Below are 27,948 nucleotides of genomic sequence, written 5' to 3'. Positions count from 1 at the left end.
TTCTTTCAGACATTGAACTGTAGATGGCACAGGACTCTGGTCTTTGAAAGATGGGAAATAAATGAGATTAACCCTATAACTGCACGAGCTAATGGCCTGGACAGGATCTCCAGACCACAGCACAGGAAAGGAGAACCCAAACAGAACCCAAGAGTCTTCCTAAGAAGAAACAGAGTTGAGAATTTGTATCCTGACTAAGCTAGCAGGGAGAGTGAAGCTGACCGAAGGAGGTGTGCTGGCATTCCAGTCACTTTCAGTCATCTCTGAAACCCTGCACCTGGGCCCTTCCCACAGTTTGGTTACAGGAACCTCCAAATAGCTGTATTTACCTAAGTTAGTGCAACCAGTATGTTGAACATGCAGGAAACATCAGGGGTTAATCACAGCCACTTTCGTTGGTCTCTCTGTGTCCCCTTAGGATGTTTTCAGTGTGGGAGGTCCAGAGAATTTTTTGGTATCTCTGAGGTAATAGAAATCCCATGGTCATATTGAGTCACCAATTCCAAAATTAGTGTCCCGCCTTATGTAATAGCATAGCTTTCAGCTCATTCAGTGCTGCAGTGACTTCCCCTCCCAGCACAAGGTTTAGAAGCAGCAGTGCTGACCCAGGAAGGGTCTGTACCCTGTTTGTCCTCCTCTTTCCACTTGTACCCCAGTTGCCAGCTGTGGTTTCGAACCTCTGTGGAATTGGCAGGGAAGGGAGAGAGAGGATGAGCAGAGAAGACATAAGATAGTGTGGGCACTCTCTGGACTGGCCAGTGTGTAAAGCTGACTCTTGCGGGATGTCCTGTAGATGTTTTGCAGATCCCTCCAGCTGGGGACCTCTCCCCTGCAGGTCCCCTGATGTGAGCAATGCATTCACCAGAGCCTTGTCACTCACTCCTGGTGTAGCTCCTGGGACTCTCGGAATCTGCTCTTATTTCTGGCTGTTGGGGACCCAACAGCCTGCTGGGCAGGTCTTTAGGAAAGGACCTAAAGCTACCCCACACCAGCATATTCATACATCCTTTTCTGCAACAAATTCTGGGAATACAGGCCATGTCCTTTGTAGTCAACATATCTGCCAGTGTGAGACAGAGTTTACACTGCTGCCTGCATCTGGGCCATGGACATACTTCAGTTGATCCTTGTAATCTTTAATTTTTTCTTGAATCTATTGCCAGTATTTACAAATTGAGGAATTTTACCATAAAAGATCCAAATTCTTGACTTAAAAAACCCTGGAAGATGTGGCAACGCCAGGTCTGCCTTACTGCCAGGCACAGATAGCCGGAGATGGGGGTGGCTGCCCCCTTCGACAGGACATGGAATCACCAGGGGGACTCCATTCCCTCTTGGCTCTGTGACCTGAACCCCAGTGTCAGTTGCCATTTATCATCATTGGACTCATGCAGTTACATTTTCTTAAACTGAAGACTAAATGTGAAATACTTCTGGTGCTTATGTTTCTTAACAAAGAGAAAACAGCAGATAATCTAAAAGAACCATGGAACGGAAGGATATAATTTATTTAGAAGCACAAAGTGTTCTAACATGTTTAATGTGCAGTTAGTCTGTATGAGTGTATAAAACACAACTTAAGATGCCATTGGAAAATAACCCGTAAATATAATCATAGTTACCATACAAAAATATGTGGTGAAGAAGACATTTCAGCTTTCAACAAGTAAGTCATGTGACTTGCTGCAGGAAGGGCATTACACTCATCCTCTTCCCTGGTTTATGTTTTGTTCCTACTTGGTCCTGACTTTTCAGTTTGCAACAAGGGGAAAATATCCTCTGGCCTCTCTGGAGGAAGAATCGGCCAAAACATGGATTCTCTCTATGTCCGAAGGTATCTTAGCACATATCTGATAAGGAGTAACAGGATAGTTTCCCCAAGTGTATGGCCACATGGAGAAAAAGTAACAGGTGTTGGCAAATTAACGAGGTTATCTTTTTGATGGAAGGGTAAAACCAGATTGTTGAAACAGTATTCAACTTTGAAACTAACTCTTTTGGGAAATTTTGTTTTCAGTTTATTTTTAAAATTGAAACCTTATTGATTTTTATAAGTACCTGATATATTAAGCAAAGTCTCTTTTCCATTTGCCTGAATTAGAGCAAAAGCAGAATTATCTTGAGGAAAGGCTGTCACTTGCCCAAGTGTCTTCTCTTGGGGTCCCCTTCATGCATCATAGCCTTGTTGTGGTGAAGGGGCTGGCATAACTCAATGAAGCTATGAGCTGTGCTGTGCAAGGCCACCCAAGATGGGTCATAGTGAAAAGTTCTGACAAAACGTCCACTGGAGGAGGGAATGGCAAACCACTCCCGTATTCTCATCGTGAGAACCTCATGAGCAGTATGAAAAGGCAAAATATATGACACTGGAAGATGAGCCCCTCGGGTCGTAAGATGTCCAGTGTTCTACTGGGGAAGAACAGAGGGCAATTACTGATAGATCCAGAAAGAATGAAGCGGCTGGGTCAGAGCAGAAACGATGCTCAGTTGTGGATGTGTCTGGTGGTAAAAGTAAAGTCTGTTGCTGTAGAGAACAATATTGCATAGGAACCTGGAATGTTAGGGCCATGAATCAAGATAGATTGGACATGATCAAGCAGGAGATGGCAAGAGTGAAGATAGACATCTTAGGAATCAGTGAAGAAAAATGGACAGAAACGGGTGCATTTAATTCAGATGAACATTGTATCTACTACTGTACATAAGAATCCTTTAGAAGACGTGGAGCAGCTCTCACAGTCAACCAAAGAGTCTGAAATGCAGTACTTGGGTGCAATCTCAAAAATGACAGAATGATCTCAGTTCATTTCCAAAACAAACCATTCAACATCAATATCTAGTGGCAGAAAGTGAAGAGTAGTCCAAGTTTATGCCCCAAACACTGATGCTGAAGAAGCTGCCGGTTCTATGAAGACCTGTAAGACCTTCTAGAACTAACACCAAAAAAAATAAAGTTGTCCTTTTCATCATAGGGGATTGGAATGCAAAGAAGGAAGTCAGTATATACCTGGAGTAACAGGCAAATTTGGCCTTGGAGTACAGAATGAATCAGGGCAAAGGCTAACAGAGTATTGTCAAGAGAACGCACTGGTCATAGCAAACACTTTCTTCCAACAACACAAGAGACCACTCTACATGTGGATATCACCAAATGGTCAATACTGAAATCAAATTGATTATATTCTTTGCAGCCAAAGATGGAAAAGCTCTATACAGTCAACAAAACAAGACCTCAGATCATCAACTCCTGCAAAATTCAGACTTAAATTAAAGAAATTAAGGAAAATGACCACTAGGCCATTCAGGTAGGACCTAAATCAAATCTCTTATGATTATATAGTGGAGGTGATGAATAGATTCAAGGAATTAGATCTGGTAGACAGAGTGCCTGAAAAACTATGGACAGAGATTCATAACATTGTATAGGAGGCAGTGACCGAAATCATCCCAAAGAAAAAGAAGTGTGAAAAAAGAAAAAGAACCGGAATGGGGAATACATGTAAATCCATGGCTAATTCATTTCAATGTATGACAAAAACTACTGTAATGATGTAAAGTAATTAGCCTCCAACTAATAAAAATAAATGGAAAAAAAAAAGAAAAAGAAAACAGCAAGAAGGCAAAGTGGTTGTTGGAGGAGGCCTTAAAAATAGCTGAGGAAAAAAGAGAAGTGAAAAGTAAGGGAGAAGGGGAAAGATATACCCAACTGAATGCAGAGTTCCAGAGAATAGCAAAGAGAGATAAGAAGGCCTTCTTCAATGAACGATGCAAAGAAATAGAGGAAAACAATAGAATGGGAAAAACTAGAGATCTTTTCAAGAAAATTGGAGATACCAATGGAACAGTTCATGCAAAGATGGGCACGATAAAGAATAGAAACAGTAAGGACCTAACAGAAGCAGAAGAGATTAAGAAGAAATGGCAAGAAGAATACAGAAGAATACACAGAAGAACTATACAAAAAGGTCTTAATAACCCAGATAACCATGATGGTGTGGTCACTTACCTAGAGCCAGACATCCTGGAATGTGAAGTAAAGTGGGCCTTAGGAAGCATTATGACAAACAAAACTAGTGGAGGTGATGAAATTCTAGCTGAGCTATTTAAAAATCCTTAAAAATGATGCTGTTAAAATGCTGCACTCAATATGTCAGCAAATTTGGAAAACTCATCAGTGGCCACAGGCATGGTAAAGATCTGTTTTCATTCCAATCCCAAAGAAAGGCAATGACAAAGAATGTTCAAATTACTATACAATATACTCATTTTGCATGCTATTTAAAGTGAAAAAGTGAAAATCACTCAGTCGTGTCTGACTCTTCAACCCAGGAAAAGACCCAGGAATTCTCCAGGCCAGAATACTGGAGTGGGTAGCCTATCCCTTCTCCAGCAGATCTTTCTGACCCAGGAATCAAACCCAGGTTCTGCATTGCAGGCAGATTCTTTACCAGCTGAGCCACCAGGGAAGACCCCATGCTAGTTAAGGTTATGCTCAAACTCCAAGCTAGGCTTCAGCAGCGCGTGAACCAAGATCTTCAGATGTGTAAGCGGAGTTTAGAAAAGGCAGAGGGATGGTGGGATGATTTGAGAGAATAGCATTGAAACATGTATATTATCATATGTGGAACAGATCGCCAGTCCAGTTTCGATGCATGAGACATGTGCTTGGGGCTGGTGCACTGGGATGACCCAGAGGGATAGGATGGGGAGGGAGGTGGGAGGGGGGTTCAGGATGGGGAACACATGTACATCCATGGCTGATTCATGTCAATGTATGGCAAAAACCACTACAATATTGTAAAATAATTAGCCTCCAATTAAAATAAATAAATAAATTTAAAAAAAAAAAAGGAAAGGCAGAGGAACTAGAGATCAAATTGCCAACATTCACTGGATCATAGAGAAAGCAAAGGCATTCCAGAAAAACATCTATTTCTGCTTCATTGACTACATGAAAATCTTTCACCGTGTGGATCACAGCAAACTGGAAAATTCTTAAAGAGTAGGGATTACCAGACTACTTTACTTGTCTTTTGAGAGACCTGTGTGCAGGTCAAGAAGCAACAGAACTGGAAACGGAGTAACTGACTGGTTCAAAACTGGGAGAGGAATACAACAAGGCTGTGTATTGTCACCCTTATTTAACTTATATGCAAAATGCTAGGCTGGATGAATCACAAGCTAGAATCAAGACTGCAGGGAGGGACGGGACATATGTATACCTATGACTGATTCATGTTGATGTTTGACAGAAAACAACAAAATTCTGCAAAGCAATTATCCTTCAATTAAAAATAAATTAATTTTAAAAATTAAAAAAAAAGAAAAGACCAAGGTGTGAAAAAGACTTTACCTGCCATGTTGAGGAATATGAACTTGAGCCTCAGCACAGTGCAGAGTACCATGACCACACTGGGTGATTTTAGAATTAAAAGAAAAAAAAGAAAAGAAAAGATTGCAAGGAGAAACATCAACAACCTCAGATATGCATATGATACCACTCTAATGGCAGAAAGCAAAGAGGAACTAAAGAGCCTCTTGATGAAGGTGAAAGAGAAGAGTGAAAAGACTGGCTTGAAACTTAACATTCGAAAAGCTAAGATCACTGTATCTGGTATCCGGTCCCATCACTTCATGGCAAATAGGAGGGGTAAAAGTGGAAGCAGTGACACATTTTATTTTCTTGAACTTCAAAATTACTGCAGATGTTGACTAGAGTGAAATTAAACAATCTGTTTTCTCTTTGAAAGGAAAGCTATGACAAACCTAGACAGTGTATTAAAAAGCGGAGACATTACTTTGCTGACAAAGGTCCATATAGTCAATGCTGTGGTGTTTCCAGTAGATGTGTACAAATGTGAGAGTTGGACCATAAAGAAGGCTGAACACAGAAGAATTGATGCTTTTGAATTGTGGTACTGGAGAAGACTCTTGAGAGTCCTTTGGACTGCAAGATCAAACCAGTCAATCCTAAAGAAAATCAACCCTAAATATTCATTGGAAGGACTGTTGCTGAAGCTCCAATACTTTAGCCACCACCTGATGCGAAAAGCTGACTCATTGGAAAAGACTCTGATGCTGGGAAAGACTGAAGGCAAAGCAGAAGGGGGTGACAGAGGATGACATAGTTAGACAGCATCACAAATTCAATGGACACGAATTTGAGCAAACTCCGCAAGAGAATAACGGCAGGGAAGCCTAGCGTTTATGCAGTCCATGGGATCAGAAAGAGTTGGACATGACTTAGCCACGAACAAGAACAGCAAAATTTTCTTTGGAGGCAAGTCTCCTGTTGAGTTGTGTGTCCTAGTTGGTACATCTTCAGTTTTAAGAAGATGAATGACTCTCCCTGCAGTTCAGCTGCTTATGAAAGTGTGCAGTCTGGCCTCAATTGGCCTTGCAGAGTGGCTCTTCTGAGGTTATCAGTGTGTGTAATTTCCCTTTTTTGGCCATTCCTTGTTCATGTATGGATGTGAGAGTTGGACCATAAAGAAAGCTGAGTACCGAAGAATTGGTACTTTTGATCTGTGGTGTTAGAGAAGACTCTTGAGAGTCCCTTGGATTGCAATCAATCCTAAAGGAAATCAATCCTGAATATTCATTGGAAGGACTGATGCTGAAGCTGAAGCTCTAATATTGTGGCTACCTGATGCGAAGAACTGACTCATTGGAAAAGACCCTAATGCTGGGAAAGATTGAAGGCAGGAGGAGAAGGGGATGACAAAGGATGAGATGATTGGATGGCATCACCAACTCGATTGGCATGAGTTTGAGCATGCTCCAGAAGTTGGTGATGGACAGGGAAGCCTGGCATGTTGCAGTCCATGGGGTCACAAAGAGTTGGACATGATTGATCGACTGAACTGAACTGCTTATTAAAGATGGAGTTCTTTGAAAGCTGTGTGCTGCTTGGCCTTTTCCAAACAGTTGTTTAGGCTTGGTATTCTGTTTTGTCCTCAGATTAAGCTAGGCCAACTTTGAGCTATTGAGTTGGCCAAAAAGGTCGTTTGGGTTTTCCATAAGATGTTATGGGAAATCCCAAATGACGTTTTTGGCCAACCCAGTACATCCCTAGACCACCTTATTTTAGTTTAGCCACTCTACACAGACACACACACATACTTAGCACTCATTGACAAAGCTATATGAAACAAGCAATTATATGACACTCCCTGTCATCATTTTATACAAATATCTTTGAGGACCAAGAGGAAACTTCCCTAAGATTTTAGTATTAAGAAGATCTGGGAGTCTCCTGGTTTATTTTATGGACACTATAAACCATTATAACAGTGCTTTGTGTTTAGTTTTATCTGTGAGAAATCTTGGGGATATATCTGTAATCATCTCCCAGCAAGCACATAAAACCTTAGGGCATGCACTTTTTAGTATTTCTATCCTGGCTGCTTTTTATTGTTTTTTCCTATGCTTATTTCTCCTTTGGCCTACAAGATTTTAAAAAAGATTCTTTCCTTTTTAAAATCTTGTACTTTGTAAAACTGCTTCAACTTTGTTTTAGAATGAGGCAAGATAAAGAGAAATTAAGTACAATATTCATGATTTACCATTTTTTACAGACATATTGCCAATTTGTTTCTAGATTTCATTTTAAATTTCCTATCCTTTGTGAAATCAGATCTTTTACTGCTTTGTGATTGTCATGGAGCGAATCATTGCTGTGAATTTGAAGATCCCTTGGCTGCCATATTTTCACCCCATAGTTAACATGACTGATTCAGTATAAATCTTTTTTTAAAAATTGGAGTATAGTTGCTTTAAAAACTATGTCAGTTTTTGCTATACAGCAAAGTGCATTTCAGCCATACGTATACATATATCCCCCCTTTTTTGGATTTCCTTCCCTAAGCACTGGGTAGAGTTTCCTGTGCTATGCAGTAGGTTCTCATTAGTTATCTATTTATACGTAGCAGTATATGTATGTCAATCCCAACCTCCCAATCCATCCCACCACCCCACCACCTCCCCCTTTGGTATCCATACTTTTGTTCTTTATGTCTGTGTCTCTATTTCTGCTTTGCAAAGAAGACCATCCATACCATTTTTTAGATTCCACATCTATGTGTTAATATATGACATTTTTCTCTTTCTGACTTAGTTCACTCTGTATGGCCGTCTCTAGGTCCATCTACCTCTCTGCGTATGCCACTATTTTGTTCCTTTTTATGGCTGTTTAATATTCTATTGTATATGCAGCATAAATCTAAGAGCTTAGAGGAAGCAGAATTAATAACCCTCTTAATTCTTCAAGGGTCCCATTTTTTTGGTTTACTAAATTTCAGTTTCAAGTACCACATTTAAACAGGAAGGCAGTTATATGTCAGCATAAAAATGGTTGGCCCATAAGGCCTGGGAAATGCCTAGCACTTACCTGGTTCTTCACAAGACAGGCGTTCAGCAAGAGTTTGGTGACTTAAATTTATTGCAGTTTTTGTGTTTGGGTCTAGAAGCATTTGCCTTCCCTGGTGGTCTGGGACTGGGTTGGGGAATGCAATCTGCTACTGTCTGCAATGACTTGACATCAGTGACATTTTCTGCTTTACTTTTCTCTTTCAGAATATGATCGATTGGGCTTCCTCCTGAAGTTGGACTCTAAACTGTGAGTAGAATGAGCCAGTTCATTGACTTTGTGATAGAGATCTGTGACAGCTGGAGGCTGGCCTCAAGGGGCCAGCTCGCATCACCCCTGGGGCCTCTGTCCTCCATCTGTCAGCTGAAGCTTAGAGTGTGTTACAGTCTGTGGGTGCAAATATAAGGCCTTAGGTTTGGCTGGCACAGGGAGCTCATTACAGAAGGAGCCATGCACCTCCCCCCGCCACACCCCACTGGAGTTTGAAGGACAAGGAGGAAAGATTTCAGCTGCAGAGTGGAGGGTAACTAAACCACGGCAGGAGACAGTGCAAAGGTTTCAAAGATGCTTCACAGCCAGGCATGAGAAGCCTTCTATGCTCAGGTTTCCTCCCGGCTTTAACTCCTGTCTCTCTCCAGCAGGTAGATCCTCCTTTTCCCTCTATCCTGGTATATGTTTGTTATCCATGTCTGAAACACACTTTCCTTGTTTGTCCACTAGGAAAACTTAAGAACCACCTCCTTCCTATACAGAATTAATTATCTCTTCCTCCACTTCCTGTGAATTTTATACCTCTGACACCCATTATCTCATTATACTATAATTAAGTGTAATAGTTATTCATTTATTAAGAGTGCAGGCTCAGAGCCAGGCCATGCTTGGTTCAAATCCCAGATTGCCATTTACTTTCTTTGTGATTTAGGGCAGACCGCTTAACCACTCTGAGCCTCAGTTTCACCTGTAACACGAGGACATCAGTATAAGTACCTCACAGGGTTGTAAGAACTGTACAGAAATGGTGAATTTACAGGGATTTTCAAATAAGTATCTCATTCTTTCAGAATCCTTCCCTGTTCTGGCCCTCTTGGCCTCCTGACCACTGGTGCAGCGCCGGCATATGTTTGCTAGGTGCTAAGTCAGCACTGAACACACGGCCGCATGGACGGCTGCAAGGATGGCTGCATGGCTGACTGCATGGCTGCATGATGACAGGCGCCTGTGTGCCTCCCTCATTAGACTGGGCTGCCTGGAGGCTGGGCTTTATCCGTCTGCTCATGCCCTGTCCAGGACCCCTCACACGGCCGGTGTGCAGTAAAGTGTTGCAGAACTGCCTGTGGCTCCTTTCTGTGGTTAGCCATCTTCATACACCCTTGCCCCTGTCCTGTACCAGACAGATACGAAAGATCAGAATTGTGTCTCCTTTCTTTCCTCTGTTGCTTGAGGCCTTGACCACAGCTGCTTCTGATGGTGATGGCTGCACCCACATGCAAGACACCAGCCCAGGGTTATTTGGCTTTCCCAGTGAATGGCCTGGCATGTAGCCCCTTTTCCTGGCATCTGGCCTCTTGGCTCTGGTGCCTCACACCATGAGTTCAGGTGCTGCAGTTCTCCCAGCTTTTACACATCATGGAGGCAGTCACAAGGGAAGAATGGTCTCTTCTGTCTGCCAGGCTAGTGTAGAGTTGTCAGCCGCATGTTAATATCCAGGGAATGGGGCTTGATAATGCTAGGGACCCACAGCCTTCACCCTCAGAAAATCCTTAATTTAGTGCTCTGGGCAAAAAACAAATCAAGCATAAGCTATAAGCAAATGAAATGCCACCAGAACGGAAGAGATGTAGTAATTTACCAAGTCAAATCACACTGATGAACAAAAGACGTGGTATCCAGGACATGTTAACTATAGTATTTAAGCTGTCTTCAGCTGTGTGAGAAGGGGGAACAGGATGTGAGAAGGGGGAGCAGGAGGACACGTGCCCTGCTGTTCTGACAGTTGGGTGGTAGGTGGCAGGCTCCGGTACAGCTTTCTTTTGTGTAACAGGCCGGTTCTATAAACCATTTGAGTCAACTTGGTCTTTAGCCCGAGGAATTGGCTTGGCCTCATTAGATTTACCTCGGAGTTTAAGATATAAGCTCCAGCTTTCCTGCCTCTTACTGAAAAGGCTTTTCTAATCCAATGTTATCTTCAGAACAAAACACAGACACATGGGAAAGGTTTATATCTGTTCCGGGGAGAAGTTTCCAAGTTAAGGATTCTGGTTTTCGGAGGTAATTCCTTAGAAATACCCAGATCTCCCCTTACGAAGTCTTTCTCTGCTGTGTTGTGTTCTATTTCTGATGTATAGGAAGGGACCTGAGCTTGGATCAGAACTGGATTTGAATTCCACCCCTTCTACTTAGGATTATATAACCTTAGATAATTCATTTTAGCTCTATGAATCAATTTTCCCTTATGAAAAACATGAATAGTGATACCCATTTCCTCAGGTTTTTATGAAGAATAAAAAAAAAGTTCTATGAGTAAATATGCAAATGCAGGAATTTCTTATTTATCTTGATTGGATTCATTTAACTTCTATACTATAAGAATTCATGTGTTCTGGAAATTTTTCAGCCATTATCTTTAAATATTGGCTCTGCCCCACTCTCTCTCTCTCTACTCCTCTTCTGAAACTCTGATTAAGTGTTAGGCCTTCCCATTCTCACCTCCAGGTCTACTAACGTCTACATTTTCCATCCTTTGATCCTTTCTGCATTGAACTGGAACCCCAAAGGATTCAACATAAGGATAAACTAGAACTAAAACTGTACCCCTAAGCCAGGACTGCAGGAAAGGCTGCCAGAGCTCTAAGTGGATTAGGGCAATAATTCAATAGAGAGGAAACAGTTGATATTCACAGCCTGGGCTCTCATCACTCAGTTGGTCCACAGAACCTCAAGCTGTGAACTTTATCTAAGGTACTCCAGACTGGCCGTGCCTCCAAGCTTCTGGCGGAAGCAAATGAAATCCCTCTCTGGAGGAAGACATGAATTTCTCATGGATAACTTTTCAAGGAAATGAACGGCTCACAGGGAAAGATAACTAAGCACACAAGCAAAAAAGACTCCTTTAGAGAGAACCGTGAATAGCAACAGACACCAGAGGGGACCAGCAAAGACTTCCGAAAATGGAGTTATCAGACACAGTTTATAAAGTAATTAGATGCTCTGTATTTAAGGAAATAAAGATAAGATTGAACTGTACATGTAATAGGGGCTTCCCATGTGATGGTGCAATGGTAAAGAATCTGCCTGCCAATGCCAGAGACACAAGACAGCAGGTTCGATCCCTAGGTCAGGATGATCCCTTGGAGAGGAAATGGCAACCTGCTCCAGTATTCTTGCTTGGAAAAATTTTATGGACGGAGGAGTCTGGCAGGCTACAGTCCATGGGGTCGGAAAGATTTGGACATGACTGAGCAGCTGAGCGCAAGCATTCATACATGTAATAGGGAACTATAAAAAGCAAAGTATTAGATTAGAAAGACAGAACTGAAAAATACAGTGACCAAAATTAAAACCTCAGTAGAGGTATTTAGCAGCAGATTAGATACAAGTAAAGACAGGATTAGTGAGCTGGAAGCCCAAGTCAGAGGAAGTGACCTATAACAAGATTGGCCAGCTCTTTTTGTCGAGTCAGATGGTCAGTATCTCTGAGTTTTGGGAGTTTTGCTGTCTCTGTCACAGCTCTGTCTCTGCTGATGCAATGTGGAGGCATAGATAGCACATACAGATGAGTATGGCTGTAGCTGTATTCCAACAAAACTTTTTATTTATTGACACTGAAATTTTAATTTAATGTAATTTTTATGTCATTAAGTATTATTCTTCTAATTTTTAAACCAACCATTGGAAAAAAATAAAAATAAAAAAAAATAAACCAACCATTGAACATGTAAAAGACATTCCTGTCTCACAGAAACATAGTGGATCAGATCTGACTCACAAATCATCCATGCTGGCCCTTCACTGAGAATGCAGCACAGATGTATCTGCATGGGAATTGCCTCTCCACCCCAGGTGTTTTTTATTCTTGAAATTCTATTGCAGTTGACCCTTGAACTGCAGTGCATCCACTTATATATGGATTTTTTTCAACAGTACACAATCTGTGATTGGATGAATTGGAGCACACAGAATCATGGATATGGAGGAACCACATATGTGGTTATATACAGATTTATATGTGCAGATTTTTGACTGTGTGGAGGGTCAGCACCCCTAATCACCTTGTTTTTCAAGGGTAAGATGTTTATACAAATACACTTAAAATATCTCTATATCAAATGATACTTCAAAAACCTGGAAATAAGTATCTTGGATTTTTTTTTTGGTCTTCATTATATTCTTTTAATTATATCTTTGTGTAATAAGTGGTTTCTGTTTCCTTTGAGAATTCCCTGCTGCTTGTGTCTTTATGACAAAATCACTTGTCAGGAATATAAAATTATTCAGAATACTTATAGAGCTGTACAAGATCTTTTCCTTTAACAGCAAGCTGTATTTTTCAGGAGGGCAGTATTTTTTGGAGGTTAAAAATGTGGACTGTGGAATCAGATGTGGATTTTTAAAGCCCCATTCCACATCTTACTAGCTGTAATCTTGAGTGAGTTATTTAACTGCTAGCCTGTTTCCTGCTATAAAGTGGGGATAAAAGTAATCACGTAAGGTTGAGATTCAACCTATCCTGTACCTGTATCAGTGTCTGGTAACCTGGGAAGGACATAACCCCAAAATGAGGCCAGAACCTCAGCTTGCCTCCCGCTTTACACCCCAGACTTCATTTCTTCACTTGTTCACTTAACAAATATTTCTTGAGTACTGACTGTATCATATCGGGATGAAACTGAAAATTCTAAGCCACATGAACAACCTTACAGGCTTGGTTGGAAAGGATGTGTTGTGAGCTGAAGTTTTAAGTGAAGCGGGAGGGGGTAAATGAAAACAGCAGGGGAGGGAAGGGAGTAGTACTTCTGGATAGTATGAGCAATGAACAGGTTTGCATTTTGGTTTATATTTATTTATTTATTTGGCTGTGCTGGGTCTTTGTTGAGATATGTGGGATCTAGTTCCTGGCCAGGGATCAAACTTGGGCCTCTTGCCTTGGGAGCATGGCGTCTTAGCCACTGGACCACCAGGGAAGTCCCTGTTTTGTTTTTTGTTTTTTTTAAGGAGGATGACATACTGGTGACTCAGAAGCATAAATGGAGTACAGAGAGGATATGAGGGACCTTCAGATGCATAGGGTATAGAAGAAAGAACTGCCTCCATCACAAGGCTGTAGAGGAAATGATGTTTTCAGGGGAGACCCAGGTTTCTATGAAATTAGAAGATGGAAGGAACATTGACTGAAGAAGTTGAGGCTGTAAAGAAACGAGGCTTTATAGAAGACAGTGGTGAGTTACAGTGTGGTGATGGGGGAGAGAAGTGAGAGGCTGGACCAAGGAGAAGAAGCAGAGAGCAGTGACCTGAGCACAAAAAAACTGATGAGGGTGGCATCGAGGGAGTAAATAACATGATGTGAGGGTGGCAAGTTGGGTTTTGTTGGCCTCAAAGTTGTCCAAGAATTGTCCAAGAACGTGTGTTCCCTGGAGGTTGGGCACTCCGGCTGCTTCATGCACTCAGCTGCAGCCCAGTTGGATGATACCTCCAGAATTTTCAAGTCTTGCCCCTGGAGAGACTCTGGGTTCCCCAAAAGGAATGTACTGTGCCAAGTGGAGGGTCCTAGGAAAGGGCTCAGGGTTGCAGGCTGTGCCCAGACATGGAGAGAAGAGAGAAGCTTTCTCACTCATTCATTCACAGCTTCTTAAGTAGCTACTATGTGTCAGCAGTCTTCTGTGCTCTGTGGGTATACCAATGAACAGGTGGTCAGTAAAGGGATAGTGTGATCAACAAGCTTTTCAGTATCTTGGAAGGCGATGAGTGCTGTGGAAGATAGAGCAGGACAAGGGAATGCTGGAGAAGAGACTGCACATTTAAATGGGATAGTCAGGGCAAGCCTTCTTGAAAGGTGGATTTTAGCAAAGACTCAACAAAAGAGAGGGAGTGAGCCCTGCCAGTCAGTATCTGGAAGCAGAGCCCTCAGACAGAACCCTGAGGAAATCGCAGCCTCACTTATGAGGAACATGACACCAGGAGCCGAGAATGTGCCCATCAGTCCAGCAGAGACAAGAGCCATCTGGAGCCGTAAAGGCGCCAGAGCCTGGTGTCCAGGTGTGTTTTTCCTAAGCTGATGTCAGCCTTCTGGAAGCTGACTTAATTAAATGGAAGTGTCATCTGTTTCAGCTGGGTGTGGGGGTGTGCTCTGGGAAAGCTCCTGTCTGCTGCCACAGTGTGGGGTTTTATGGTTGCCATGTGGGCAAGAGCATGGAGGCTTTAATGTTCCGCCTCATTTCATACGGAATTCTGTGTGAAGATACAAGGATATGGAAGCCAAAACCAACAACTTTTAACCCCCAAAGGCTTGTGAAAACCAAGCCAATCAAGAAAGGCCTATAAACATGGGGTAGTCTAAAACACATGTTGAGGCATAGCTTACTATTTCCAGAACAGACTGCCAAATTCCCTATGGCTGCAAGGACAAAGTGTTTATTGAGCACCTACTATATGCCCAGGGCCATACTAGGTACTTTCTGTGTTACCTGTTCCTCAAAACAGCCACTCAGATGACCTCATCCAGTCTCATGTCATCTTGTTTTTATTCAGTCCTAAGTTGTGTCTGACTCTTTGTGACCCCATGGGCTGCAGCCTTCCAGGCTCCTCTGTCCTCCACTATCTCCTGGAGTTTGCTCAAATTCATATCCATGGAGTCAGTGATGCTATCTAACCATCGTATCATCTGCCACTCCTTCTCTTGTTGCCTTCAGCCTTCCCTAGCATCAGGGTCTTTTTCAACGAGTCAGCTCTGCATCAGGTGGCCAATGTTTTGGAGCTTCAGCTTCAGCAGCAGTCATTCCAATAAATATTTAGGGTTGATTTTCTTTAGGATTGACTGGTTTGATCTTGCAGTCCAAGGGACTCTCAAGAGTCTTCTCCAGAACCACCTCCTCCAAACCAGAAGTTTGAAAGCATCAGTTCTTCTGTGCTCAGCCTTCTTTATGGTCCAACTCTCATGTCCATACATGACTACTGGAAATACCATCGTTTTGACTGTATGGACCCTTGTTGGCAAAGTGATGTCTCTGCTTTTTAATACACTGTCTAGATTTGTCATCACTTTCCTTCCAAGGAGAAAGCATGGTTCAATTTCATGCTGCAGTCACCATCTGCAGTGATTTTGGAGCCCAAGAAAATAAAATCTGTCACTGCTTCCACTTTTTCTGCTTCTATTTGTCAGGAAGTGATGGGACCAGATGCCACCATCTTAGTTTTTTGAATGTTGAGTTTTAAGTCAGCTTTTTCAACTCTCCTCTTTCACGCTCATCAAGAGGTTCTTTAATTCCTCTTCACTTTCTGCCATTAAAGAGGTATTCACCAACACAAGAGATGACTCTACGCATGGACATCACCAGACGGTCAACACCAAAATCAGATTGATTATGTTCTTTGCAGCCAAAGATGGAGAAGCTCTTTTCAGTCAGCAAAAACAAGACCTGGAACTGACCATGGCTCAAATTGTGAGCTCCTTATTGCAAAATTCAGGCTTAAATTGAAGACAGTAGGGAATACCGCTAGGCCATTCAGGTATGACTGAAATCAAATCCCTTATGATTATACCATGGAGGTGATGAATAGATTTAAGGGATCAGATCTGGTAGACACACTGCCTGAAGAGCTCATGTCTTACATATCATCTATATGCTGATGACTCCCAAGTTTATAGTTCAATCTCTTCTCTTTCCCCATACCCCACATTCATTTATCCAGTTGCCTCCTTTACTTGAATGTATATTAGGCATGTTACATTTAACATGTCTAGAAAAAAACCTCCTGATTCACACCCTCTGCCTCCCAGATCTTGCCTACCCAAGTAAATGGCAACCTCATCCTTCCACTTGTTCAGGTCAAAGATCATAACATCATATCTTTGACCCCAAACTAGTCATCAACAAACCCTATTGGCTTTACCTTAGATACCTCTAGATCCAACCGCTTCTCACTACATCCACCCCTGTTAACTCTGTGCAGGCAGCGGTCACCTCCTCATACCTCGTTGTTGCACTCGAGCTGCTCTCCTTGCTTTCACGGTGGCCACCCTAAGGTCTACTTGCATACTGAAGCCCAGTGATCCTGCTGCAGTGCAAGACAGATCTGGTTACTTCAGTGATTGGAACTCTCTCGTGGCTCTTCGTTTCTCTTTGAATAAAAGTCAGAGTTGTTTGACTGTGCTGGGTCTTAGCTGCAGCACACAGGATGTTCAATTTTCATTGTAGCACGAGGACTCTTTAGTTGTAGCATTTGAATTCACTTAGTTGTGGCGTGTAGGATCCTGTTCCCTGACCAGGGTTCGGACCTGGGCCCCCTGCACTGGCAGTGTGGAGTCTTAGCCACTGGACCATGAGGGAAGTCTCCAAGTCAGAGTTTCTACCATGCTCCACCAAGATCCTACACAGTCTCAACCGCTGATTTCTTACTACTCTTCTTGTTTATTATTCCCTACTGGGCTCCTTGGCTATACCTTGTGCTGTCATGTCTCACTCATTGCAACTCCATGAACAGTAGCCCACCAGGCTCCTCTGTCCTTGGGATTTTACCAGCAAGAATACTGGAATGGGTTGCCATTTCCTCCCCCAGGGATCCTCCTCCTCCAACCCAGGGATCAAACTTATGTCTCCTGTGTTGGCAGGTGGATTTTTTACTACTGTGCTGCCTAGGAAGCCCATACTGGACTCTTTGCTGTTCCTAAAATACTCCCAGGTCAATCTTGGCATTTACTCATTCCTTTGTTTGGGACACTCTTTTCCAGATACCTACAGAGATTGCAGTCTCCCTCACCTCTTCAGACCTTAGCTCAAATGTCCCTTTCTTAGTGAAGTCTCCCCTGACTGTGCCATTTAAAATTACAACCCATCCCCCATTGGCATTCCTGTTCCCTTTACTTTGTCATTTTACTCCAGTGTTTATCACTATCGGAAGTCCACTTACTTGTTGATTGTCTCCTCCCACTTAAGGTGTGTGTGTGTGTGGGGGGGGGCAGTTAATTTGTTCACTACTATTTCCTACCACCTAAAACACTGCCTAGTGCTTACTGATTGCTTAATAAATATTTGTTGGTTGAATACATGGGTTGGTAGATCACTCTCTGAAATAGGTGGTGTTAAATGAGAAAGTAATCATAGAAGTAATTTCCTTGTGTTCACAGAAGTACAGTTGATAAAGCCAGCATTCAAAATGTTCTCTGCCTGGCTCCAAACATCCTACTTGTCTCATTATTCAACATAGCTTTCTATTTTTTTTTCCCCCCAAATTTGCACTGTCAATTTGATCCTAAATTTGAACCACTATATTGTAAACTTTATCAGGGCAGGAACTATGAATGTCCTGTTCATAGATCCATTCCCAATGCTAGTATAATGTTTGTGGTGCATAGTAAATATTCAACAAATGTTTGTTAAATCAATTAAAGACAGAGGAAGAAGCTGTGAGAAAGAATAGTGCCATCTTTAATAACAAAACCCAGATTCCTCCAAGTACCAGTATTGGAAGATTTGGGGGGATGGGAGTGCATGAATGAGGACTCCCCTGCCTTTAATCCTTAGTGTTACCATCTTCTGGAGGATCTCTCACTTAAGAGCCTGCTTTTGCCGTCACATTGACTCCAGAGAGCGCAGGTTCTCTTTAAAAAAGAGAGATAATAACAGAAACACCAAAACTTTTCTCTTGGTTTCTCTTAGCAAAGCTAAAAATATTTCATTACAGATTAAACAAGGACAACAGGCAAATAAACCTTGAGAGTAAAAGAAACTCAAAGTAGTCTGGTTTGCAAAATTCAGAGTTCTGTCTCTCCTGTAGAGAGACAGCAGCCAGGGCCATACTTAGTTCACAGTAGAAGAGCACAGCGTTGCAGGACTTGACTGGGTTCTTGGCTTCATGACTTCTAGGTTGTTTCACAGCTCACTGTTCACACTTCTTCCTAGATATCGTGATACCTATGTGGTCAAGATCTTAAATGTCAAATTTCCACTTTGTAGCTCATCCAGAGCTCTCAGCACAGTGGTTCTTAACCTTGACTGAATAATGGAATCACTGGGGGAGCTTAAAAAATTACTGATGCCTGCCTCCTACCCCTTAGATTCTGAAGTCATTGACTTGAGGTGTGGCCTAGGCATTGGGATTTTTTAAAGCTCCCCATGTGAGTCTAATACTGCTCAAAAAGTACATTTCCTCTCTGAGGAACTCTTCACTGTCCCAGGTGAGTGATACCAGAAATAAACTCACCTTTGAGGGGAGGCCCAGCTTGTACATAGGACATGTCTATATACAGTATTTCTCAACCTAGGACCTTGCCACCCAGAGTCCTGGTTTAGTTGATTAGGAATCAGACTCAATTACCTTTATGTTTAAAAGTTCCACCAGGTGATTCTAACATGTCAGGGTTGAGAACCAGGGTATCACCTTCAAGCCTATCACTATAACCATATCTGAATATAGCATAATAACTACTGCAGAGTATAGTATTAGTTGTGCTAGGGCAGTCAGATTGTGAGTACGTTATTTCTTTTGAGCTTACCTGTTCTGTATTGTCCTTATATACCTTTTTAATGAAAAAGTATATTGGGATGTGCCTTCTTTTCTGTAATTAAAAAAAACTTTTATTATGATCTCTAGGTGTCTAAATACTATTTTCAAAAATCCATTTTATATTAATTTTTGGTTATCAACCCTTTCTCTAGTTTTTGCTTCAGGGTCTTTTAAAATCTGAATCAGTTGAAGAGTTTCCTGTACATTCTGTTGGCCCACTTAAATAGTTCTTCATTATGTATAACTGAAATAAATATTTGTGTAAAAACTTAATATCTGTTTTTTCTGTGCTGTCAAAACTCTGTGATGTCTAAGGATGAGACATGATAAGTCTAGAGGAATGGGCAGACCAAATCATACAGGGCTTTGGAGGAGACAGTAAGAAGTTTGGGCTTCTTGAAGACAAAAGATGCCATTGAAGTATTTTAAGGAGTTGAAAAACATAATTAGGTTTTTTTTTTCTTCTTTTTTTTTATAATTAGTTTTGACTTGTAGGAAGATGATTTTGGCTGCCAGAAGGTAGATGGGTTGGAGAGGAGCAGAAATGGAAAGGGAAATAAGGCTTATGAGGCCATCATAGGAACAAAGAGTAGAAATCAGTAGAGAAAAATCAATAAAATCAAAAGCTGATTCTTTGACAATATTAATAAAATCAATAAACCTCTAACCAGGTTAACCAAGAAAAAAAGAGAGAAGACACAAATTAACTAATATCAGAAATGAAAGAGGAATCACCACTACTGATCCCATGGATTTTAAAAGGGTCATAAAGGACTATTGTGAACAACTCTGTGCCTGCAATAGACCAATTCCTTGGAAGACACAAACTACCAAAACTCATGCAGAAGAAATAGATCATCTGAAAAGGCCTGTATCTACCAAGGAAATTGAATCAATAATCAATAACCTTCCAAAACAAAAACGCAGAAGAAACAGGCTCAGATGGTTTCACTGGTGACTTCTGTCCAACAGTTAAGAAAAGATGATACCAATTCTCTACAACCTCTTCCAGAAAAATAGAAGCAGGAGCACTTCCTAACTTGTTTTGTGAAGCCAGCATTACTCTGAAACCAAAACCGGATAAAGTCATTATAAGAAAACTACAGAAAACTATCTACCATGAATGTAATGCAAAAATTCTCAACATATATTAGCATGTTGAATCTAACAGTGTATAAGAAGAACCATACATCTTAATGAAGTGAGATGTATTCCAGATATACAAGGTTAGTTCAACATTAGAATATCAGTTACTGTGTTGCATCACATCAGGCTACAGAAGAAAAGCCATATGATCATATCTGCAAGATGTGAAAAAGCACTTGATACAATTCAACATCCAATCATGATTTTAGGAAAAACTCTCAGCAAAATAGGAATAGAAAGAAACTTGCTCAACTAGACAAAGAGCATCTGCAAAAAAATCTATACCTAACATCATGCTTAATAATGAGAAACTAAATGTGGTGGTGGTGGTTTAGTCTCTAGGTTGTGTTTGACTTCTTTGCGACCCCATGGGCTTGTAGCCTGCCAGGCTGCTCTGTCCATGGAATTTTCCAGGCAAGAATACTGGAGTAGGTTGCCATTTCCTTCTCCAGGGGATCTTCATGACCCTGGGACTGAACATGTGTCTCCTGCATTGCAGGTGAATTCTTTATCGCTGAGCCACCAGGGGAGCCCTGAGAAACCCAAGTTTGGGAAAAAGACAAGAGTGTCCCTCTTTACTATTCCTATTCAACATTATACTGAAAGGTCTAGCTAACAGTAAGGGAAATAAAAGGCATAGATATTAGGAAGGAAGAAATAAAATTGTCTTTGTTCACAAATGATGTGATTGACTATGTAGAAAATTCCAGAGAATCAGCAAAAAATTCCTGGAACTAATTAGCAGTTAGTTGCAAAGAAGCAGGATACGAGGTTAATATACAAAAGTCAGTTGCTTTCCTGTATACCAGAAATGAACAATTGGAATTTGAAATTAAAACACAATATCATTTATATTGTCACACACACAAAGAAATATATATAGAAAGATCCAACAATGTTTAGATGTCAGTTCCTCCTAATTGATCTATAGGTTCAACATAATCTCAGTTAAAATCCCAGTAAGTTATTTTATGGATAGCAACAAACTTATTTAAAAATATTATTGACCAGAGGATATTTGCATAAACTAATGCCTGAAGTGTTAATACCATCTCCAGTCAATAATGTGTTAAAGTTTATATGGAAAGGCAAGCAACTGAGAATAGTCCACACAATAACTGACAAAGAAGAACAAAGTTGAAAGACTGATCCTACATTAGAGTTACAATAAAGCTACAATAGTTAGGACAGCATGGTATTGGCAAAAGAATAGACAAACAGACCAATGGAATAGAGTCCAGAAATAGAAATACACAAATACAGTCAATCGATCTTTGACAGAGGAGCATAGGCAAGTCAATGGAAAAAAAGGATTTTCTTTTCAACCAGTGGTGCTAGCACAATTGGTCATCCATGTGTAGAAATGGAATTTTTCACCTTATACTTTTCATAAAAGTTAACTCAAAATGGAATCTAATAGATGTTAATGTAAATCACAGAACATCTAGAAGGTAACAAGAGAAAATCTATGTGACCTTGGATTTGACAATGAGTTTGTGTATACAAAACCAGAAGAACAATTCATGAAAGAAAAAAATCAGTAACCTGGCTTACCAAAATTAAAAACTTTTGTTCTGTGAAAGAAACTGATAAACGAATAAAAAAGCAAGCCACGAATTAGAAAAAATACTTGCAGAACACATGTTTAATGAAAGACTTAAATTCAAAAATATACAAAGAGCTCTTAAAACTCAACAATAAGAAGACAACAAACCCAGTTAGAAATGAGCCAGAGACCTTAATAGATACCTCATCTGACAAGATATACAGAAGGCAAGTAAACATATGAAAAGATGCTCATATCATGTGTCATTATTGTTGTTTAGTAGCTAAGTTGTATTTGACTCTTTTGTGACTCCATGGACTGTAGCCCACCAGTCTCCTCTGTCCATGGGATTTCCCAGGCAAGAATACTGGAGTGGATTGCCATGCCCTCCTCCAGGGGATCTTTCCAACCCAGGGATTGAACCCATTTCTCCTGCATTGGCAGGCAGATTCTTTACCACTGAGCCACCAGGGAAACTGCATGTGTCATTAGGGAAATGCAAATTAAAACAAGAATAAAATATCACCACATACCTATTAGAATGCTAAAATCCAAAACACTGACACACCAAATGCTGGCAAGGATGTGGAACAACAGGAAGTCTCATTCATTGCTGGCAGGAATGCAGAATGGTTCAGCCATTTTGGCAAGGTGTTATAAAAGCTAAACATCGTCTGATTGTACGTATTTACCCAACTGAGGTGAAAACTTATCTCTGTACAAAAACTGCACAGAAATATTGCAGTATGGCACAAATGTTGCACATTGCTCTAGTTTGTGCAGTAATCAAGGCCTTTTTGTTTAATTACCTTTGAAACAGTTCTTAATTGCCAACAACTGGGAGGAACTGAGATGGCTTTCATTAGACAAATGGATAAACAAACTGTAGTACATCCAGATAATGGAATATTATTTGACACTAAAAAGAAATGCACTATCAAGCCATGAGCAGGTATGGAGGACTCTTAAATGTGTATTGCTAAATGAAAGAAGCCAGTCTGAGAAGTCTACACACTGCATGGTTTCAACTGTATGACATTCTGGAAAAGGAAAAATTAAAGAGATCAGTAAATACTATACTACAGATCTTATGAGATTTAGCCTTCCCATTGAGCTCAGATATGGACTGGACAGTTGAAGACAAGACCTTGTGTATGAGATGTTTGCCTCATGTCAGTGGCCCTCCTTCTCTGTTCCCAGGAGCCTTCTGATCTCCCTACCTATAGAGCAGAAGTTTAGAGACAGCCAAATGAGTTGGAGAGACTAATTCAAGTAAGAAACATAAAAGAAACAGTTTTCTTCCTCATTATGTTAGTGAAATTATGATGATAATTCAGGTGATCTGGAAGCAGTAAAAGTAGAAGTCAAACATTAAAATAGTAGGAACAGTTACTGACGTTTGTATAACCTTTAAAGAATGTTCTGACCTGCATTGTTGCAAGAAACCATTTGATCTTCCCATCAGTCCTATTTATTTTAGCTATTTTAAGAGTTAAGGGAACTGATTATCTCATGCCTGAGGTTACACAACTAGTAAGTATAAGAGTTAGTTATTTAAACTCCAGTCTTTTTACCTTTAAGCCCACTGTTCTTTCTACGAAAGAAAGAAAAGGCTTTGGTGAGAAAAAATGATGGATTTTAGAATCAATTTCCCTTGTCAAGAATGATAATAATAGTTATCGTAGGGTAGGGCTGCTCCAAGGATGTGCGGAAAGTGAAAGTGAAAGTCGCTCAGTTGTGTCCGATTTTTTGTGACCCCATGGACTATACAGTCCATGGAATTCTCCAGGCCAGAATACTGGACTGGGTAGCCTATCCCTTCTCCAAGGATTTTCTCGACCCAGGAATTGAACCAGGGTCTCCGGCATTGCAGGTAGATTTTTTACCAGCTGAGATACCAGGGAAGCCCTAGGATGTGCGGAGCCCCAGCTAAATATTTTTGCACGGTCTCTGCTGTATAAACAAGTTGATGGGTCTATCCACTTGAGATGTAATGATTTATTGATGAGAATTTAGAACAACACAAGAAAGAAGAGATACTTAGGTATATGTTTATTATTGAATCAGTGCACCTAAAGGTTCTTTAGAGTATCCAGATACTCTCTCTTTCTCGTTCAGAAACCATCTCATCTTTTTTTTTTTTTATTGTCAGGTATGTAATTCCTGACTAATTTCACATCTCCTACCACTAGAAAAGGTAGCAGTACTGTTATTATACAGTGCCAGGACTTTCAGGAACCTGTTTTATAGAAACAATATAGATCTTCTTGTCTCTTCAGTTCTCTAGTTCCCTTTATTTCATGCTGGTTACATCATTACTCTTGATACCACACTATGCTATCCTGCTGCTGCCCACAAATAGGCTTCCAGCAACTCTGAAAGTTGTGGCTGCACTTTGTTGACAATGACCATAAATCTAAGTCTTAACCAGAGTCTGCAGTGGAAATATGCATTGTAATTAGTTTTGTGGCCATGTTAAATTCACCATATGAAACTACCAAGACTGAATCATGACGTAGAAAATCCAAACAGACCAATTAGGAGTAAGGAGATTGAATCAGTGCTCAGAAGCCTCCCAGCAAACGAAAGTCCAGAGCCAGATGGCTTCACTGGTGAATTCTACCAAACATTTAAAGAAGATCTAATACCAACCCTTCTCAAACTTTTCCAAAAAATGGAAGAGGAGGGAACACTTTCAAACTCATTTTATGAGGCTAGCACTAACCTAATACCAAAATCAGACAAAGACACTACAAGAAAAGAAAATTACAGGCCAGTATCTTTGATGAACATAGATGTAAAAATCCTCAACAAAATTGTAGCAAACTGAATTCAACAGTATGTTAAGAATCATATACTGTGATTATTCCAGGGATACATGGATGATGCAATATCCATAAATCAATTGATGTGATACACCACATTAATAAAATGAAGGGAAGCATCATATGATCATCTCAGTAGATGCAAAAGAAGCATTTGACAAAATTTAACATCCATTCATAATAAAAGCTCTCAACAAAGTGAGTATAGAAGGAATGTAACTCAACATAATAAAGGCCATGTATGATAAGCCCACAGATAACATCATACTCCATGGTAAAAAAGCTGAGTCTTTCCTCTAAGATCAGGAATGAGACAAAGTTGTCCACTCTTGCCACTTTTTCCCCATCACAGTACCAGAAGTCCTAGCCAAAGCAGTTAGGCAAGAAAAAGAAATAAAAGGCATCCAAGCTGAAAAGGAAAAAGTAAAACTGTCTATATTTACAGATGACTTAACATTCCTAAAGATTCCACCAAAAATAAAAACAAACCTGTTAGAAGTATTTTTAAAAATTCAGTAAAGTTGCAGGATACAAAATCAATATATTAAAACCAACTGTGTTTCTAGACACTAATGATGAACTATCAGAAAGAGAAATTAAGAAAACAATCCCATATACAGTTGCATCAAAAAGAATAAAATACCTCAGAATAAATTTAGTTGAGGAGACGAAAGACTTTACACTGAAAACTATAAGACACTGATGAAAGAAACTGAATAAGATTTAAATAAATGGAACAATATTTCATACTGATGGATTGGAAGAATTAATACTGTTAAAATGTCCATAGTATCCAAAACAACCTACAGAGTCAATGTAATCCCTGCCAAAGTTTATCATTTGAAATTTTATAGAACAGCACATCTTCTAACCATGCTTCTCTTGGTTTCTCTTAGCCCCATATGCCTGGATCTAAGGGCTATTCTGCCTCAGATTACTGTAAAGCTATATTAGGTAATTAGGTCAACTGTCTTGTGCATGGTTTATGTTCAATAAATGCTAATTCCTCTGTTCTTTTCACTACCGCCCAGAAAGAGTGTGCATTTTTAAGTGAAGTGGAGAAAAAAGGGGCTTCCCAGGTGGCACAGTGGTAAAGAATCCACTGCCAATTCAGGAGACACACGAGATGCAGATTGGATCCCTGGGTTGGGAAGATCCCCTGGAGCAGGAAATGGCAACCCACTCCAGTATTCTTGCTTGAAAATCCCAAGGACAGAGGAGCCTGGCGGGCTATAGTCCATGGGGTTGCAAAGAGTCAGACCTGACTGAGTGACTAAACACACACACACACACACACACCCATGTAGAAACAAAATTGGAGTAATCAAAAGAGATTCCTGGTGGAGAGTCTTGGTGAGAACTACCTGTATAGCTCAAGCTAAAAGCATTTGCAAGAGCTTCCTGGAAAGCATCCTCCCAGCCAAAATGAAGTAAAGTACAGGGCCTTGGAGACAAAGAGAAACTGCAGCAATGTCAGCTCCAGAATCACTGATCAGAGAGCAGAATGGCTGATTTGTTGAGAAGGTATTGCAGTGCCCAGTAACAGGAGCTGAGAGGCAGGGCCTCCAGAGCCAAGAAATACCCTAAATTCCAGATGACACAGATCAAGCAGTCCCTGTTCTCTTAAAGAGACATGAGACAGTGCCACCAAGTTGATCATAGATCACTCTAAGTGGGCAACACTGTAGAAGCCCAAGTCTGCAGAGGGGTTCACAAAGAGCAAAGGGCCGGTGATGCCCAGGGCAGGACGGATCGGCACACCCCAAATGTGGGTGAATGGAAAGACTGGTGATAATTCAAGAAGGGCCAGCAGACCTGTAGTCACGGAGGGAGAGGCAGTCAGAGGAGAAAGAAATTATCCTGAGGGAGAAAGCTCTGTATCTTGGAGCTCGAAAGGATCTTTGGCAGTATTCAATTTTCTTACATAAAAGTTATTTCAGGAAAAAGAAAATGAAAATGTTTAGTGACAGGCTAGGATTACTGTAGCTAACCTAAGCTGCTTCTGCCATTTCCCAAATCACGTCATTGTTGCAGAGGCGTCTCTCTACTCATTGGAAAAGTGCATCTTCATCCCGAAGGCTCGGGAGGACAGAACTGAAGAAGCCGTGGTGGGATGAGCTCTGTGCTGAGGACTCTCTCCTGTGTGTTCATCATGCTAGCCCTCTCAGCACTGGCTGGCCACCTTAATCAAGTTGCTACGTTTGCTTGATAAGAAGCTAATACTTGTTAACTATGGTTTGTCAGGCTGTGTGCTGGGTGTGTTACATTTATGGTCTTATTTCATTCTCACAGTCAGTTCTTTGAACTGCTTCTAGTAAACCAGCTCAGCGACCCCATGGACTGTAGCCTGCCAGGCTCCTCAGTCCATGGAATTTTCCAGGTGAGAGTACTGGAGTGGGTTGCCATTTCCTTCTCCAGGGGATCTCCCCAACCCAGGGATCGAACCCGGGTCTCCCACACTGCAGGCAGACACTTTACCATGTGAGCCACCAGGGAAGCCCATGCAAGGAGTAAGGGGGCACAATAAGGGGCTGCTCTAAGTTCAGTCTTTTCTGAGACATTCTAGAAATTAGGCCATTGGTCATGAGATGCCCAACAGTGATCTATAGAATCCTAACCCTCAAAGTCCACTCTTCATTTTGTCCATCCCCACCCCCCTCACCCCCACCCTTCCTGTCAGTTAACCTTCCAAGTCACGGTAACCAGCTGAGTTCAGTCCAACAAACACTTTGCTGGGCATTCATACTCTCGGTGCCACGCATGGTACTTTGTGATGTGTACTTTGCTCAGATTTCATGGTCTGGGAGAGAGAGGTGTCTAAATGGATAGGGATTCTTCAGGGAAACAAGTGCTAGGCCATATTTCCATCCTAGACATCATTGTATCTCTAATCCCAGGCCAGCATCTAGCACATAACAGCAGCAAGACTGTTACAGTTAGCATGTACCGAGGGAGATGGAGAGCTATGTGCCAGGCATTGCACTAACCACTCTGTTCTCAGTGTAATCCTCACCACAATTTTATGAAGCGTTAGTGTAACTCCAGTTTTAAAGATGTGGAAATGAAGTCACAGAGCAATTAAATAACATGCCCAGCTAGTGAGTGGCGGAGCCAGGATATAAGCCCAAGCAGAGTGACTCTGTTGCCTCTGAGTGTCTGCTGAGTGAGAGGACAGAAGGGCAGGAGGTGGGAAAGAGAGTGAGAATGTGGGAACCGGTGAGCACGGTCAGGTGAATGCCAGTGCTAGGTAAAATGAGGTCCACAGGCATGGGAGGCTGGTTCTGCTTGGCAGGGGAAGCTATCACCAAAGGTTTCACGAAGGTGGTGCTTAACTGCATGTTCAA

The 27,948-nt window shown here is 41.2% G+C and overlaps 1 protein-coding gene across 6 annotated transcripts in view; it reads left to right on the top strand.

Annotated features, from left to right (window-relative positions):
- The window catches only part of ST3GAL3 (ST3 beta-galactoside alpha-2,3-sialyltransferase 3), a 205,343-nt gene that overhangs the window by 101,467 nt on the left and 75,928 nt on the right, over positions 1-27,948 (top strand). For 5 of the 6 annotated variants that reach the window (XM_070468296.1, XM_070468294.1, XM_020914738.2 and 2 more), the window contains one exon: positions 8,575-8,617. In XM_070468296.1, the coding sequence (XP_070324397.1) occupies positions 8,575-8,617 (43 nt within the window). Of the gene's footprint in view, positions 1-8,574; positions 8,618-12,548; positions 12,651-27,948 lie in introns of those variants that run through there. The other variant, XM_020914740.2, reaches the window with a different exon arrangement.

This window comes from Odocoileus virginianus, chromosome 5 (genome assembly GCF_023699985.2).
Source record: "Odocoileus virginianus isolate 20LAN1187 ecotype Illinois chromosome 5, Ovbor_1.2, whole genome shotgun sequence".
Taxonomy (NCBI): domain Eukaryota; kingdom Metazoa; phylum Chordata; class Mammalia; order Artiodactyla; family Cervidae; genus Odocoileus; species Odocoileus virginianus.
The sequence above is the reverse complement of the archived record's forward strand: the minus strand, read 5'-3'. Positions and strand labels throughout refer to the sequence as shown.